The sequence below is a fragment of the Brachyhypopomus gauderio genome, unplaced genomic scaffold, assembly GCF_052324685.1.
Source record: "Brachyhypopomus gauderio isolate BG-103 unplaced genomic scaffold, BGAUD_0.2 sc92, whole genome shotgun sequence".
Lineage (NCBI taxonomy): Eukaryota > Metazoa > Chordata > Actinopteri > Gymnotiformes > Hypopomidae > Brachyhypopomus > Brachyhypopomus gauderio.
The window spans coordinates 433856-450020 of NW_027506913.1; the positions used below are offsets into that span (position 1 = coordinate 433856).

General features: G+C 41.9%; 1 protein-coding gene across 1 annotated transcript; it reads left to right on the forward strand.

Moving 5' to 3' along the window:
- The first annotated feature begins 3386 nt into the window (after positions 1-3386).
- On the forward strand, positions 3387-15405 carry synpo2b (synaptopodin 2b). The gene is made up of 2 exons (XM_076992281.1): positions 3387-3778; positions 11922-15405. The coding sequence occupies exon 2, from the start codon at positions 12271-12273 to the stop codon at positions 14278-14280; it is 2010 nt and encodes a 669-aa protein (XP_076848396.1). The 5' UTR covers positions 3387-3778; positions 11922-12270; the 3' UTR covers positions 14281-15405.
- The last annotated feature ends 760 nt before the right edge of the window (positions 15406-16165 follow it).

Here is a 16165-nt window from a genome sequence, read left to right on the forward strand (position 1 = left end):
CTGGCCTACCTTCTAAGATGTAATCAACACACTCTCAAGTAACTCTTTACGTAACAAACAGCACGGTGCAACTTTTTCTCTTGTAGTCCCAAAATATTGACTGTGCCACGGCCTTTCCAGCTGAACCTAACTCAAGAATGCACAGCTGTTTGCAATAAATACATGTTATATGTATGAACACTGAAATATTCACACATAAATTGATACGTTTTAATAGGCGCCCATGCACTGTGTTTCATAATGGTTTATTATATATAATGAAAAGGAGAATGCAGGAACATTGCAGCACAGCTGGCCCATGGCCTGATGATATAACACAGAAACCACTGTTGCTTAGTATTTGTTTTGTGGGCACCAACATGTGCTCTTTTTAACATGATTAAATGTTTACCATATCACATTTAACATATCTGCTGTAAGCGAGGATTACTGACCACTTTTGACCACATTTTTACCACTCTGCGTACGTAACGTAACCCTCTGAAAGTTTAGACTGCTCTCCGTTTGAACTGTCGTTTGTCTTTCAGAGCAGGAGGTCAAGGCGGGTACACAGACAGTGTAACGCCCAGTTTGCCTAAATGCCACCGAGTATCGATGAAGTGTTCATACACAGTCAGCCAATAGGGATCATCGTATGGAAGATTGGGCCCGTGCTGAAAACGGGTAGCCTATTACTCAGAGAGCGGAACGGACCGTGATTGATCATGTTATTAATTTTCCATTATCTGAATGAACTGGGTCATGTCGCCAATATGACTGATTGCCAGCAACAAGTGAGTGTGCGTTACGCGGATGATTAAATATCAAAGACATATTGCAAAGACTAGATATCTGTTTGGAGAGCAGGTGTGAAATTGCCTTAAGGTCAGAGTTCAAATGAATAAGACTGATGTAGAGACAGCTGAATGTGATGTGGTGACTTTGGTCTTCTAAGGGATTTGATGCTTGCTCCAATATGCTAGTAATTCCCCAGTTCAGATTCACAAATTGTTTAATCTCTTATTCACATACTATTGAGAAGATGAGGTTTTTTTACTATTTATTTTTGTTATTATGAACTTTATTAGGAGTAGTAAGGTTATTTAGTAACCAGTTAGATTTAGAGGATTGAGAAGATTCTTCCAGTAACTGGCAGAGCATTGAATACAGTTAAAACATTTTTGCCATGTCCAGCTATTGCAGCCTGTAGTAAGACAGCCTAAAGACCAAAGACCAAACCTTAAGCCAACAGACTTTTCTCATCTTCTTACCGTAATCTATAAAACTGACAGACATTCTTCATAGTGCTGTATCATTATTTCTCAAGAGAAGTAGCAGCTGTCTTAGTGGCAGGTCCTTAGACGGGCTCTCTGCTGCCTGTTTGGAATATTTCCCTTGTCCCTCGTCGTACTCCTGTGCCATTGCCTGTTCTGCTCATGCCTAACTCGTGAGGAGACTTAAATGGCAATGATGTGGTGGTGTGTCCATCGGAAGTCTCGAAGCTCCTACCGTGGAAAACAGCCTGCCCCATTGTTTTGTTTGGCTTCCAGGACATGAATGCTAGTTTACCGTTAAGACCCAAACATTGAATTCCATTCCATCTAGAGAGCGGAGGGGACAAGCTCTGTACACCGTTGTGAGGCAGAGGCGGGAAACAAAGCCTTCCCCAAACCTTGCTGCATTTTGGCGAAAGCATGGTGCTTTATCGAAGTGCCGGAGGGCATTTTGTGCAAGTCTTGCCATGCACCATGTATGACTGATTTAGAGGATGAAGTTAAAAAAAATTTATTTTTGTCAGGCAGCCCCAGAAACATTAGAGCGGTTCCCTTGGAGTTGGTGATGGTTATTTTCGGTATGCACAAAACTGTGGATATCTTCACAATACTCTTTGCCACCTTGCAGGAACCATGCAGGTTTAAGGTTTTCTAGTGTGAGTTTTGCAATCCTTGTTTCCAGTGTTTCAATGCAATAAAAAAATATAAAAAATAAATAAATAAAAAATGTAAATGTGCCATATTTGTCAATTGTGATTTTTCACCACAATCAAAATTTGTCCTCCGCTTTTACCCATCTGTGCAGTTAGAACACACACACACACACACACACACACACACTAATGCTTACTAGGGGGCTGTGGTGCACACATGCCCAGAGCGGTGGTGCCCAGGGAGCAGTTGGGGTTAGGTGCCTTACTCAAAGGCACCTCAGTCATGGCCTCAGGCCTAGGAATCAAACCCATGACCCTCCGGTCACAAGACCAGTTCCCTAACCACCAGACCGTGACTGCCCCATAAAAAAAGGTCTAGATGTGGGATTCGAACCTTCGAAGATCATGTGCTTCGTTTCTAATTGGAAGCATGTGGCTCAACACGTTGAGCTACCGGAGATGACCAATCATGGTCCTGTAGTATCTCTCACTTACACAGCTTAAAGTTCTCTGCTTTAAAACTCCTAGCTTAACCCCATGAAAGGATCATTGTTTTGCTGATGCATTGATTCAGTGGCACTGTAAAAAGCAGAACTCTAAAATGAGCAGTGCACCTTTACTCCAGGAACAGGTTTGAGAGGAACTCATCTGCACATTTATTTGAGGTCTTGCACATTCTTAGCCCACAGTAATTATGAAAATATATATTACAATATACAGTGTGTATGATGCATTTCCACTCTATGAGTGCATTGGTTTATTTGTTAGTATGAGAGTTTATAAAACATTAGTATCTTAGTGGTCCCAAACACAAATCTTTAAGGTTCAGTTCATCTCTCTTGCCTAAATTAGGATTTGTAGCCTGCATTTGCTGTGAGTTTATCACTATGAGTTTGGGTTCATTTTAGAATTTGAATACAAACCAGCTATCTGCTGACCAGTACAAAAATGCAGTAATAAGTAAGACACATTATATTCATAAACCCATCCATCCAGTGGGTCAATAATATATTGTCATTTATTTTACAGCTTGTGTCAAGCTGAATAATGACTTGTCTTACTAGACTGATGTAATTTAATTCTGGTCAATAAATGACCGTGTCTGCCATTTTTGATCATTAAAAGATACTGAAATGTTCTCTGTTCAGGTCTGGGTGTTTTATCTCAGTAAATGGATGCTGCAATAGCGGGCCCTGATGGGCTCAGTCCTGTCAATGATGCAGAGACCCGTTCCAGATCTGAAAGGCGTGCAGGTTCTTACTGTTACCAGAATGAGACTTGTTATGGGAAGATCGAGAGTGAACCCCAGCTTGACCGGCAGTCACTCCGTGATCTGGAAACCTGCCCTGGCCCGTGTTCTGGAAGTTTCGGGACCGCCCAGCCAGGTCCCTGTGTCCTCACTCTCCAACTTCTGCTGGGGGGATGATTGCCCAGGACGACTGTGCCACAGCTCTGGTGCTTCTCACGATGCCCCCTCCGGTCCAAGGAGTGACGGCTGTCCCTGTACTGACTTTGAAGACCAAGGCTCAAGGCTTCTTTGCGGCCATCCACCCTTCACCCCCGAGGGCGTCGCCTGGAACACCCCTCGCCACGAGCACCTCGCTTCCCATTCCTCACGGTGTGGTTGGGCTGTGACCTTGCCACGACTCAGGAAGCAGTCCACTCAGGAATGTTCAGATTCCCTGGACTCAGAAGAGGAGGGGAAGGAGGGGGCTGGAGGAGACGTGGAGGGAGGAGAACAGGCAGCACCTCCCGCACCGCCTGTCTTGGGTGGAATTCGAACCCAGAGTGGTACTGAACGGACAGACCAGTGGGACCCTGCTACCCTCAACGGACTCGGCAGAGCCAGGAGAGACAGAGCAAGACACACACGTAAGTCCTCACACCTCACGCTCTCTCCGTCTCACTCTCTCCTAGTGCTTTTTCTTCAACCTCACAGTCTCGCACCCTGTGTTCTAACTACACAAACTGCACTCTGAATTACATAAAACTGAGTGATCTCAGATCTTAGACTGGAAAGCTTTATGAGTCAGTTATTTTACATAACTGGTCAATTATTTAACAATTTTTTAAGTATCCACCTGGGAGGATTGTCTCTTGGAATTCACTTTTATGTTTATTTATTTATATATAGTGTGTTTAGTTTTTTTTTATCTTTTAGTGTGTGTGTTTGGGCTAATTTACAGTGAGCATTATTTTCCAGAATCAACCATTACACTCGGGTGAACACCCAGTTCTCATAAGCTTTAAAAGGTATTGCATTTTTGTGTCATGTATAACTATGCTTGCTCTGCAATATATACATGAGCAAATCCCTTTTGAGACGGGGATACTCCTCTGTGCATTTACAAATGAAGGGCTCATCGGATCATTTTGCACTCGCTTCTGCTCTGGATAATAATAGCCTGTGAGACGAAGTCAGGTTCAGCACCAGCCTTTAGGAGTGATATACGAGCCGATTCAGATTTGTTTTGCCTTGCTCTCACAAATGAGACTAGGGCTCAGGTGAGGAGAGATGGTCTCAGTCCAGCGTGTAGAAGCAACCTGTTTCAGTCAGTGTCTATGCGGTTGCCTCGGAGGTTTGACGGACACCAGCAAGTGTCATCAGCAGTTTGTCATCTAATCTTTCTCGGCTTGGAGCCCTGAACCTATTGCAAAGTGAACGCCCCCCCCCGGTTAGTAGCCCTGAACCTATTGCAAAGTGAACGCCCTCCCACCCCCCCACCCCCCCTCTCTCTTTCTCTCTCTCTCTCTCTCTCTCCCTCGTTTTCCCCCTTCTCTTCACACCATCTATAGTGCCATCCTACCATGCTGCCCACTTTTGTCTAAGGATATTATGGTATCTTGTAACTTGTACACTCCTTTAAAAGGCTGCAGCATGTACAAGTGCATTGGCCCTGCCGCTAAGGAGAGCAGATCTATTTGTCTAGAAACTGAAACAGACTGGCAAATCCAGCAGACGTGCAGTTAAATGTAAGTGAATGTTAGTAGTGTTTCTGGATTGTTTGCAGATTCTTCCTCCTGGTTCTTCATGTCTCCAACGTTTACTTGCTTTGATGCATCCACCTGCTCTAGAAGACATGCAATATTAATGTCAAAAGCTGCTATTTGAGTGTCACAGATAATGTTTAACTTTGATAGGTAAATACTGCTTTTGACCATATGTTTATACTTTTAGATGAATATGAAAAAATAATTATGGGTAATAGTAGCTGAACCTTTTTAAAAGTCTATACAGATGTATGCCTTTGGAGATAATACTTTAGTTCAATGTCTGAAAAAATCAAAACCAAATATTGATCGTAATGTTACTTTTTTTTTTACTGAGACATCACATTTTCACCTGGAGCCTAATAATTCCAAAGAAATTAACTCAATTTGTAGATAGATATTCTAGATATGTAAAGTGAGGATTTGACTATCCAGCCCAAATTAAACAACATCAATCAAAATAAAAACATCTAACAATTTAAGTGTAGAAGAATATCAACCTTCAAATATTTATTTATTTTTTTCTAGCCTAATTTGCTTTCCCCAAAATTTCCAATTACATCAGATCAAGTCAAATACTCTTCCTCTCATTATATAAAAAAGTTCATATATATATATATTAGTGGTGGGACTTTAACGCGTTAATTTCGATTAATTAATTACAGGAAAATTAACGCACTAAAAAAATTAACGCATTTTAACGCACGATACACTTTTGCATCGTGGAATGTTTCTCAGTGCACGAGTTCCAGACATACAGATTATATGGACGCACGATAAGATGAGCATGATGCAGATGACTGAAGAGGCTACGCTGGTGGATGGGAAATTTAAATATAAGAAACTTCCAAATGGAAGTTCAAACAAAAATAGTGTTATTTACACTTTATGTAGGAAGAGTTCGCTTATCACAGGAGCACTTCCACCCTTCGTTACCACCTCAACGCAAAACATGTTGCAGCTAAAGCTGGGCGTACACTGTACGATATTTTAAATCGTGTACTCAGCTCCAGCTCAAACTATACGACTAACTCGTTGCGGAGAGTCGGCTCGTGGAGCTGCTTCAACTCTGCGATACTCTCACGAGGAGCGATTTGAATTTCAAACATGTTTGATATTCTTGCGACGCTGCGATTTCTGATCGGGAGTTGGTCGTGAGGTGTGAATCGCTCCTCGTTTACCTGTGTAAACTATACGATGCACGACACGCGATTGAGCCGAAACGAGTGAAAATCGGCTGAAAATGGGCCAAAAATCGCACAGTGTACGCCCAGCTTAACGCGCAGGTCAGTAATGATAACTTAGCTGCTAAATGTATTCCTAGTACGATAGGGTGACCTAAACATCCGCATTTCACATCCTGTCCCGGTCGTCCCGGGTTTTTTTTAAAGTGAGGAAATGTCCTGGTTTTTAAAGTACCTTCATTGGACCATTAAGACTGGATTAAACTTTCGCGAGTGACCGTAGCGCGCGACTCCGCACGCGTTTATACATGACGCGTCATATTATTTGTGTTGTTCGCTCCCTGTGGTCGAAGATAAAGGCTTACAAGAAGCGCTGCACATTGCGTCAACTGATGCAAGTTATGAACTACCGTCCAGGGGTGAGTTTCCCAAAACGTTCTTAGCACCAAGTACTTCTTAACCTCGTACGTAAGAACGAGGGAAAAAAAAAACAGGTTATTACTCAAGTAAAACAGGTTATTGTGAAGAGCGCCACAAATGTGGCTCTGACTGGGGATCACTGGACCTCTGTTAGCAACAAGAATGATCTTGGTGTGACAGCTCATATTATAGATGATGAATGGAAGATCCAGGCATTTGCTTTGAGCATGCAGAAGACCACTTCTAGGCACTATGGAGATGCCTGTGGCAGAGGCCTGGGAAATTTAAGAAAAGTATACCATCTAAAATGGTATTAAAAAACATCTTCTGATTTACTTCAATTCTTCCAATATCCTGAGCAAAACTCCCAAAATTAAACAACATTTTTGGTCAGAATTTCCAATGTTCTGAACTGTTTTCTGCACTCATAGATTGGTCTGTGTAGTAGACTGGTGGAAAAATAAACAAGATGTTGAAGTTTGATTATGTTCATTGATTCATTCATCATTCAAACTTAAATTAATATTTCTCATGTTAAATACTGAAATGCGATTAAAATGCGATTAATTTCGATTAATTAATTACAAAGCTTCCGATTAATTCGATTAATTTTTTTAATCGCGTCCCACCCCTAATATATATATATATATATATATATATATATATATATATATATATATATATATATATATATATAATTTATATATATATATATATATATATATATATATATATATATATATATATATATATATATATATATATATATAATGAACTTTGTGTACTCTTTATCTATATATATATATATATATGAACTTCGTGTACTCTTTATCTATATATATATATATATATATATATATATATATAATTACTTACAGTTGTAAAGATGGTCATGGTTCGCTACTACTGAGATTATATATATATAACGTTAGTATCGTGATCGATTGATCGATCGCCAGTGGAGGGCGATATAGATATGGGTCAGAGGTAAATAAACTAGATTTTTTTCGGCGTGTGAAATCGGAAGTGTGGTGTGTGAAGACGGTCAAATGCATGTGTCACACGCTCAATGCGTGAGACTTGAGAACACTGTGTGTGTATATATATATATATATATATATATATATATATATATATATATATATATATATATATCTCAGTAGTAGCGAACCATGACCATTATACCTGGGCTGCCCCCCCCGAAAAAAAATTTGTTTCCTCTCCTAATTAACTGCAATAAAAAAAAAAAAAAAATTGAGACGACAGTACAGCTTTAGAAATGCAATAAACAATAACATATGTACTAGATAACTTCTTAAACAAAATAAGATTCCAACAAAATAAGGTTCACAGCTCCGTGTTCCTCGGGAGCGGAATATGTAAACAACACGAGGGCATCAAAGGAATGAATCGAAACTAGCTAGCGGTGGTACGCTAACGACAGCTAATGTCGCCACAGCGGGCGGAAATCATCATACAGTTAAGCCCACCCACTAAGAGGGAAGATACGATTGGTCAATTTTACTGGCCCTCTGTAAACAAACAGCGGGCATCACAGTCCTGATAGGGGGAGACACTTAACCCCTCACCTTCCAACACAGATTGAATAGACACGGTTGAATAATTTATTTGCTTATATTTTTGTAATTGTTTAGATGTCGATTGTCAAACTGTAAGTAGATAAAATAAAATTGGATAAATTATATTATATACACTGCTCAAAAAAATAAAGGGAACACTCAAATAACACATCCTAGATCTGAATGAATGAAACATTCTCATTGAATACTTTGTTCTGTACAAAGTTGAATGTGCTGACAACAAAATCACACAAAAATCATCAATGGAAATCAAATTTATTAACCAATGGAGGCCTGGATTTGGAGCCACACACAAAATTAAAGTGGAAAAACACACTACAGGCTGATCCAACTTTGATGTAATGTCCTTAAAACAAGTCAAAATGAGGCTCAGTATTGTGTGTGGCCTCCTGTATGACCTCCCTACAATGCCTGGGCATGCTCCTGATGAGGTGGCGGATGGTCTCCTGAGGGATCTCCTCCCAGACCTGGACTAAAGCATCTGCCAACTCCTGGACAGTCTGTGGTGCAACGTGACGTTGGTGGATGGAGCGAGACATGATGTCCCAGATGTGCTCAATCGGATTCAGGTCTGGGGAACGGGCGGGCCAGTCCATAGCTTCTCAATGCCTTCATCTTGCAGGAACTGCTGACACTCCAGCCACATGAGGTCTAGCATTGTCCTGCATTAGGAGGAACCCAGGGCCAACCGCACCAGCATATGGTCTCACAAGGGGTCTGAGGATCTCATCTCGGTACCTAATGGCAGTCAGGCTACCTCTGGTGAGCACATGGAGGGCTGTGCGGCCTTCCAAAGAAATGCCACCCCACACCATTACTGACCCACTGCCAAACCGGTCATGCTGAAGGATGTTGCAGACGTCTGTCACATGTGCTCAGTGTGAACCTACTTTCATCTGTGAAGAGCACAAGGCGCCAGTGGCGAATTTGCCAATCCTGGTGTTCTCTGGCAAATGCCAAGCGTCCTGCACGGTGTTGGGCTGTGAGCACAACCCCCATCTGTGGACGTCTGGCCCTCATACCATCCTCATGGAGTCGGTTTCTAACCGTTTGTGCAGACACATGCACATTTCTGGCCTGCTGGAGGTCATTTTGCAGGGCTCTGGCAGTGCTCCTCCTGTTCCTTCTTGCACAAAGGCGGAGGTAGCGGTCCTGCTGCTGGGTTGTTGCCCTCCTACGGCCTCCTCCACATCTCCTGGTGTACTGGCCTGTCTCCATTTGCACAACAGCAGGTGAAATTGATTCACAATCAGTGTTGCTTCCTAACTGAACAGGTTGGTTTCACAGAAGTGTGGTTGACTTGGAGTTATATTGTGTTGTTTAAGTGTTCCCTTTATTTTTTTGAGCAGTGTATATTTATGTTTATATATATATATATATTCTTGCACATATATATATATATATATATATATATATATATATATATATATATATATATATATTGAATTTCCCACTCAAAAAAGTTTCAATAAAGTTTATCATTATATATATACACTACCGTTCAAAAGTTTGGGCTGTTAATTTGCTGAGGTAATCTGGAGAAATTTCACCCCATGCTTCCAGAAGCCGCTCCCACAAGTTTGATTGGGTTGATGGGCACTTTTTTCGTACCATTCGGTCAAGCTGCTCCCACAACAGCTCAATGGGGTTGAGATCTGGTGACTGCGCTGGCCACTCCATTACCGATAAAACACCAGCTGCCTGCTTCTTCTCTAAATAGTTTGTGCATAATTTGGAGGTGTGCTTTGCGTCATTGTCCTGTTGTAGGATGAAATTGGCTCCAATCAAGCGCTGTCCACAGGGTATGGCATGGTGTTGCAAAATAGAGTGATCGCCTTCCTTATTCAAAATCCCTTTTACCTTGTACAAATCTCCCACATTACCAGCACCAAAGCAACCCCAGACCATCACATTACCTCCAGCATGTTTGACAGATGGTGTCAGGCACTCTTCCAGCATCTTTTCAGTTGTTCTGCGTCTCACAAATGTTCGTCTGTGTGATCCAAACACCTCAAACTTTGATTTGTCTGTCCATAACACTTTTTTCCAATCTTCCTCTGTCCAATGTCTGTGTTCTTTTGCCCATATTAATCTTTTTTCTTTTATTAGCCAGTCTCAGATATGGCTTTTTCTTTGCCACTCTGCCCTGAATTCCAGCATCCCGGAGTCGCCTCTTCACTGTAGACGTTGACACTGGCGTTTTGCGGGTACTATTTAATAAAGCTGCCAGTTGCCGATTTCTCAAACTGGAGACTCTAATGTACAGCGGGGCCTTTCACTTCTCCTTCTACTCTGGTTAGAGCCTGTCTGTGCTCTCCTCTGAAGGGAGTAGTACACACCATTGTAGAAAATCTTCCGTTTCGTGGCAATGTCTCGCATGGAATAGACTTCATTTCTCAGAACAAGAATAGACTGTAGAGTTTCAATTGAAAGTTGTTTTTTTCAGGCCATTTTGTGAGTTTAATCGAACCAACAATTGTAATGCTCCAGATTCTCAACTAGCTCAAAGGAAGGTCAGTTTTAGAGCTTCTCTAATCAGCAAAACTGTTTTCAGCTGTGCTAACCTACTTGCACAAGGGTTTTCAAGGGTTTTCTAAATATCCAATAGCCTCCTTACACAGTTAGCAAACACAATGTACCATTAGAACACTGGAGTGATGGTTGTTGGAAATGGGTCTCCATACATCTATGTAGATATTGCATTAAAAACCAGACGTTTACAACTAGAATAGTCATTTACCACGTTAATAATGTATAGAGCAGGGGTACTCAAATAGAAATGATGACGGGCCACATTTTATTTTTTCAATCACTGAGGGGGCCGGTTACGGGGGGTGGAGAACGTAAACTGTCGACAGGGGGGCGAACGCATTTGGGCGTCTGCTACCTGTTTGTTATTGCTATAAAGGCAATCTCCGGCATCGTCTTGAGAACGCGGTGCGCGATTTCAAAATAAGAGTGGATAGCGTGATTGAAAAAAAAGATTCCTAAAAAAAAAACACTTTACAAAACAGCTTCCGGGCCAGAAATAGATAGCCCGCGGGCCGCTATTTGAGTATGGGGGGTATAGAGTGTATTTTTGATGCATTTAAATGTTAGCTGTTTTCTTTCAAAAATAAGAACATGTCTAAGTGACCCCAAACTTTTGAACGGTAGAGTGTGTATATATATATATATTCCATTTCACGGCATACCCGTGGAAGCATTTGTGGAACATGAGATCATGGCACCCTCAGTACCGGTCATAAAAGAGGAGACTGCACTCATCGAACAGGATGTTCAAGGGAAACAACAACTAGAATATCAGGAACAGCAATATCAGCAGCAGCAAGATTATCAGCCAAACACTGGTGTAAATGGTCTAGACCCCTGCTCCAAATCCTTTGTGCCCAATAGAACTGCAAAGCCTTTTCTGGTTGGTCTCAATCAAGCCCCAAAACCATTTTCTCCCATTAAAGTTGTCCCAGGCCCAACATTGAAGAAACCCGAAAATATCTTTAAAGTTCCCATTCCAGTGAATACAAGCCCCCAGGTCTGGTCACCCACAGGAGATATAATTGCCTCTCGTGATGAACGTATTGCAGCTCCAGCTATTAAAACTGGAATATATATATATATATATATATATATATATATATATATATATATATATATATATGTTTGTGCGCACATTATTTCAAATAATGCTCCTTCATGTAGTATCCCCCGACATTTTGCTGTCATGTTGGTCAAATCTACATCAGACATAATAAGATGGTGGGAGCTTAGGAAGTTTCCAAAATAACATCTTTCTTTTATTCCTCCATCCCCCCACTATAGGCTTAAGATGCAGTGAAGGACAGAAAAGCATCTGAAGGAGGTTCGGTCTAAATGTAAACGCATCTCTCTGCTCCTGAGTGGTGCACCAAATCCTCAAAGTGAGGGGTGTTGATGTTCAAGCAGGGCCAGAAAATTTACACAGCACAGGAAAGCCTGGTCAACGATTTTGGACGGATTTGACAAAGACAGTGTAGACCAGAACTTCAGATTTTCCTCTCCAACAACAAGTGGATCTGACACTGCAGACGATTCTTGTTTTGAGGTTGAAAGCCAAGGCGCTGCTTTGAACAGTATTTACAACTGCAACCCATTGGCTGAGAGAGTATCAACAAATCATAACTAGGAGGCAATGGAGCAGCTTCCACAGACAAAAGGCAAAGGAGTCCTCATGTTTGCCAAGCGGCGACAGAGGATTGATGAAATTGCTGCAGAACACGAGGAGATGAGGCGTCACGGCATACCAGTGGAAGCATTTGTGGAACATGAGATCATGGCACCCTCAGTACCGGTCATAAAAGAGGAGACTGCACTCATCGAACAGGATGTTCAAGGGAAACAACAACTAGAATATCAGGAACAGCAATATCAGCAGCAGCAAGATTATCAGCCAAACACTGGTGTAAATGGTCTAGACCCCTGCTCCAAATCCTTTGTGCCCAATAGAACTGCCAAGCCTTTTCTGGTTGGTCTCAATCAAGCCCCAAAACCATTTTCTCCCATTAAAGTTGTCCCAGGCCCAACATTGAAGAAACCCGAAAATATCTTTAAAGTTCCCATTCCAGTGAATACAAGCCCCCAGGTCTGGTCACCCACAGGAGATATAATTGCCTCTCGTGATGAACGTATTGCAGTTCCAGCTATTAAAACTGGAATTCTACCAGAAATCAAAAGGAGAGGGACAAACAAATTAAACTCCAGAGAGCCTCAAGAGGAAGACCACCTCAGTCTGGGTGCAGAAGCCTGCAACTTCATGCAAGTTCCAACAGTTAGGCACAAAAACCCTCCACCTGTCCTTCCCAAGCCTGCAATCAACCCAGCTTACCCACTTTGGTCTACAGAGGGACGTGCCATTCACAGTCCCCTTACACCATCAAGTCCTGCTCCTGGTCAAGTGTACTCGGCTCTGCCACAGCAAATCCGGGCTCCACCCCAACCTCAGCCCAGTATCAAGCCCTGGGCTCCATCACCAACTCAACCAGGGCCACAGCAGCCTATGTCTGGCTGGCTGCCTCCCAATCAACCAACTTCAAATCAGGCCACTTGGCCATCAGGACCACAGCAGCCACCAATGAATATCCAGACACCAACTGTATCCCATGCAGCTCCCCCTCAGTCAAATATCCTCTGGACTAAGCCCCAATATCAGGCCAGTGCTGTGGTTTCCTGCCCACCCCAACACGGGAGTTCTTCCTTCCTTCCATCCAAGGCTCTACTGGCTTCTCCAAGGGGGCATCCTTTACAACCCAGGTTTTCAGATGGGCCAACCCTTAAGGGAAAAGGTGCAGAACTGTTTGCCAAGCGACAGACTCGCATGGAAAAGTTTGTGGTCGACACAGAGACTGTGCAGGCCAACAAGGCTAGACCCCCCTCACCTACACTGTCTATGCCAAGCACCTGGAAATATTCTCCCAATATCCGGGCCCCTCCTCCAGTGTCCTACAACCCAATTGTATCCCCTTTCTATCCTCTAGCAGCACAGAAGCAACCCCCTCCTTCAACTAGCCCAAAAATAAAGTCCAAAACAAGCAAAGATCAACCCAAGCCAAAAGCTAAACATCTCAGTGTTGTAGATGTCATGAAACATCAGCCTTATCAGCTGAACTCCTCGCTCTTTACCTACAACTCCACCCCAGAAACAAAAGCTGTGAGCCCCAAAGCATCCCCGGTTCCCCCTCTAGAGTCCAAACGAACCCCCATCCATACCCCAACCCATCTGCAAGCCCCCTCCCCTGGCCGTTTCCCATCTCCTACCCTGGCTCCTTCCCCTGTCCTATCTTCGGAAAGTGCCCATTTATTTAAACAAGGTGCTCCTGCAACACTCGGTGGACCGGTGAGTGTTTCCTATCCCTTCATCCATCAGCCCACACCTGCTGAGTATACTGCTGCTTCACAGCCCCCACATGGAAAACTGCCTGCTCCTCCTGCCACGCATGATGGCCCCAGCACAAAAGCCTTGTCCAGCCCCTCCACACCTCTCCCTACTGCTACTGCCCATGCCTACGTCTTTCCTTCCTCTTTCTCGCAAAATAGCGAAATGATATCAAGGTGTGCATTGCCAATGGCTCCGAGGCCTAGATTCTCTGCAAAAAGAGCAGCTGTTGGTGGCAAGCAGTGGAAACCAGTGGTGATGCAACACTAAGTAACTGAAGTTGTGAATTTTGGTGATCCATCTACGCCAAGTTAATTTGTCCATAGAACTAGTGGCAAAAATGGCATATAGCAGAAAACCTCCAAAAAGGATTAATTGAGGATATCCAAAAAGGATAAATTTTTGGTATTTCAAAATGGTATACAAATGTCTAATCCAATTGCCTCCATGAAAAGGGAAATATTTTTCAAATATGTGATCATTTGTAGAGCTTGCTAATATTGTTTTAAGTTTTTTGATAAACTGTCTAAATAATTAGTCATTTTTGAATAATATTGCCACTGAGTGTTCTATATTTTGAATAATGAGAAAGTATATCTAGAATTTGAGGCATATGGATAATTTACAAAAATTAGACTATTGCTTTATTTAAGTATTCATATTGATTATGATGGAGAGATATTATTTCCAAAATCTCAGAAAAAAAGTTTTGATTATATTTGATTATCATAGCTTACATTTACGTTATCATTGTCTTCTACTTCTTGAGAGGATTTTACTGAGAGTGCGTAAAAAGTTATATTTATATGTGAAACATGTTCAACACAGTATGTCAAGGGTGTCCTGGGAAGTCGAGAAAGAATGTGAGGCTAATCCATGTCAGCCATTTTGTCTGGCTAAAAAAGGACTGGTGGCAAAACATAAATGGAGTGTTTGGCTTTAATACGATAAGGATTTGGTTAGTGTCCACAATGCCTGGGGAGAGCTAAGAATCAGCTGCTCACTACTAAGAGGCCATTGCGATGAGACCTAGTTTAAATCTCTCTGCTCATGGTGAGGGCAAATTTCTAAAGTGTTGCTAATGACGGTGTTACCCCATCACAATCCGTTAGTGTTACTGACCTCTTACATCACTACAGCTGTCTATCTTTCTTGCTATGCCTACCTTGGGTCTTTCCCTTATTGCAAACATTCATTTGTGTGAGACGTTTGTTGCACTGAATATCCCAGGCCTGATATGACTTAAAGTCCTACTGTAATCTTTTGTGTAAGTACAAATATGACTGGGTTAAATTTCTCTCCACAATGGTTTGTTCTTTTCATGTTCACCCTATAGCTATAAAATTGCACTTTCTGGACATTCTCCTTATCTAATAAATATTTATTTTGACTCTGTTTCCTCTCATTTTCAGCTCTGTAGCTTTTCTTCATCATCCAGTTCACGCTATTCTCCTTCTGCAGAATGCATGCTTGTCTGAACAGTTTTCACTGTTTTCCAGCTGGCCTAGAACCAGCAGGGTGTTTTTTGCGTGACTTAATTCTTAAAAAAAAAAAAATAAAAAAAAAAAAACATTCAGCTTTCCTTATCCAGGAGACCGTATCCAAAACATCTGAAAGTTTTGCATTCCTTTACATAAATATAATGCAAACATTAAATGAATTATGATATCCCACAAGTCAGGTTTTTTATGCAGCAGGCAAACTAAGACATATTGCTCACATTAGCTAACTAATAGCCAAGTGGTGTTGAGCTTTAAATACTTGTGGTCTTCAAATACTTGTGGTCCACTTTACACTGCAACAGTGTGCACCCCTTGCTAAATATAGCGGTCCACCCTTCTATCTTTGAAACATGCAATACCTATTAAACACTGCTTCTGCTTAGCAACCTGATAAGTCCCACACCTGCCAACAAGCCAAGTGCCTTAGGGAAGAGGTAAGTGTTGTAAACCCCCCTCAGATGCCCCCTTGTGGAAAAAGGCTAGCACTATTTCTGTTTAGAGGACAGCAATGGATTTTAGATAACTTTAGAGTATGACAATGCAGCTAAATTCTAACATTAGCTTGCATCATGTATTCAATGGCTCTGTTTCCCTCATAGCCACATGCTAAAAATGCCGTTAGACAGTACTAATTATTGTTCTGGTGAAACTTG

Bases quoted from the DNA above. Each gene is read 5' to 3' on its own strand.
- synpo2b (XM_076992281.1), top strand. From the start codon at position 12,271: ATGGAGCAGCTTCCACAGACAAAAGGCAAAGGAGTCCTCATGTTTGCC.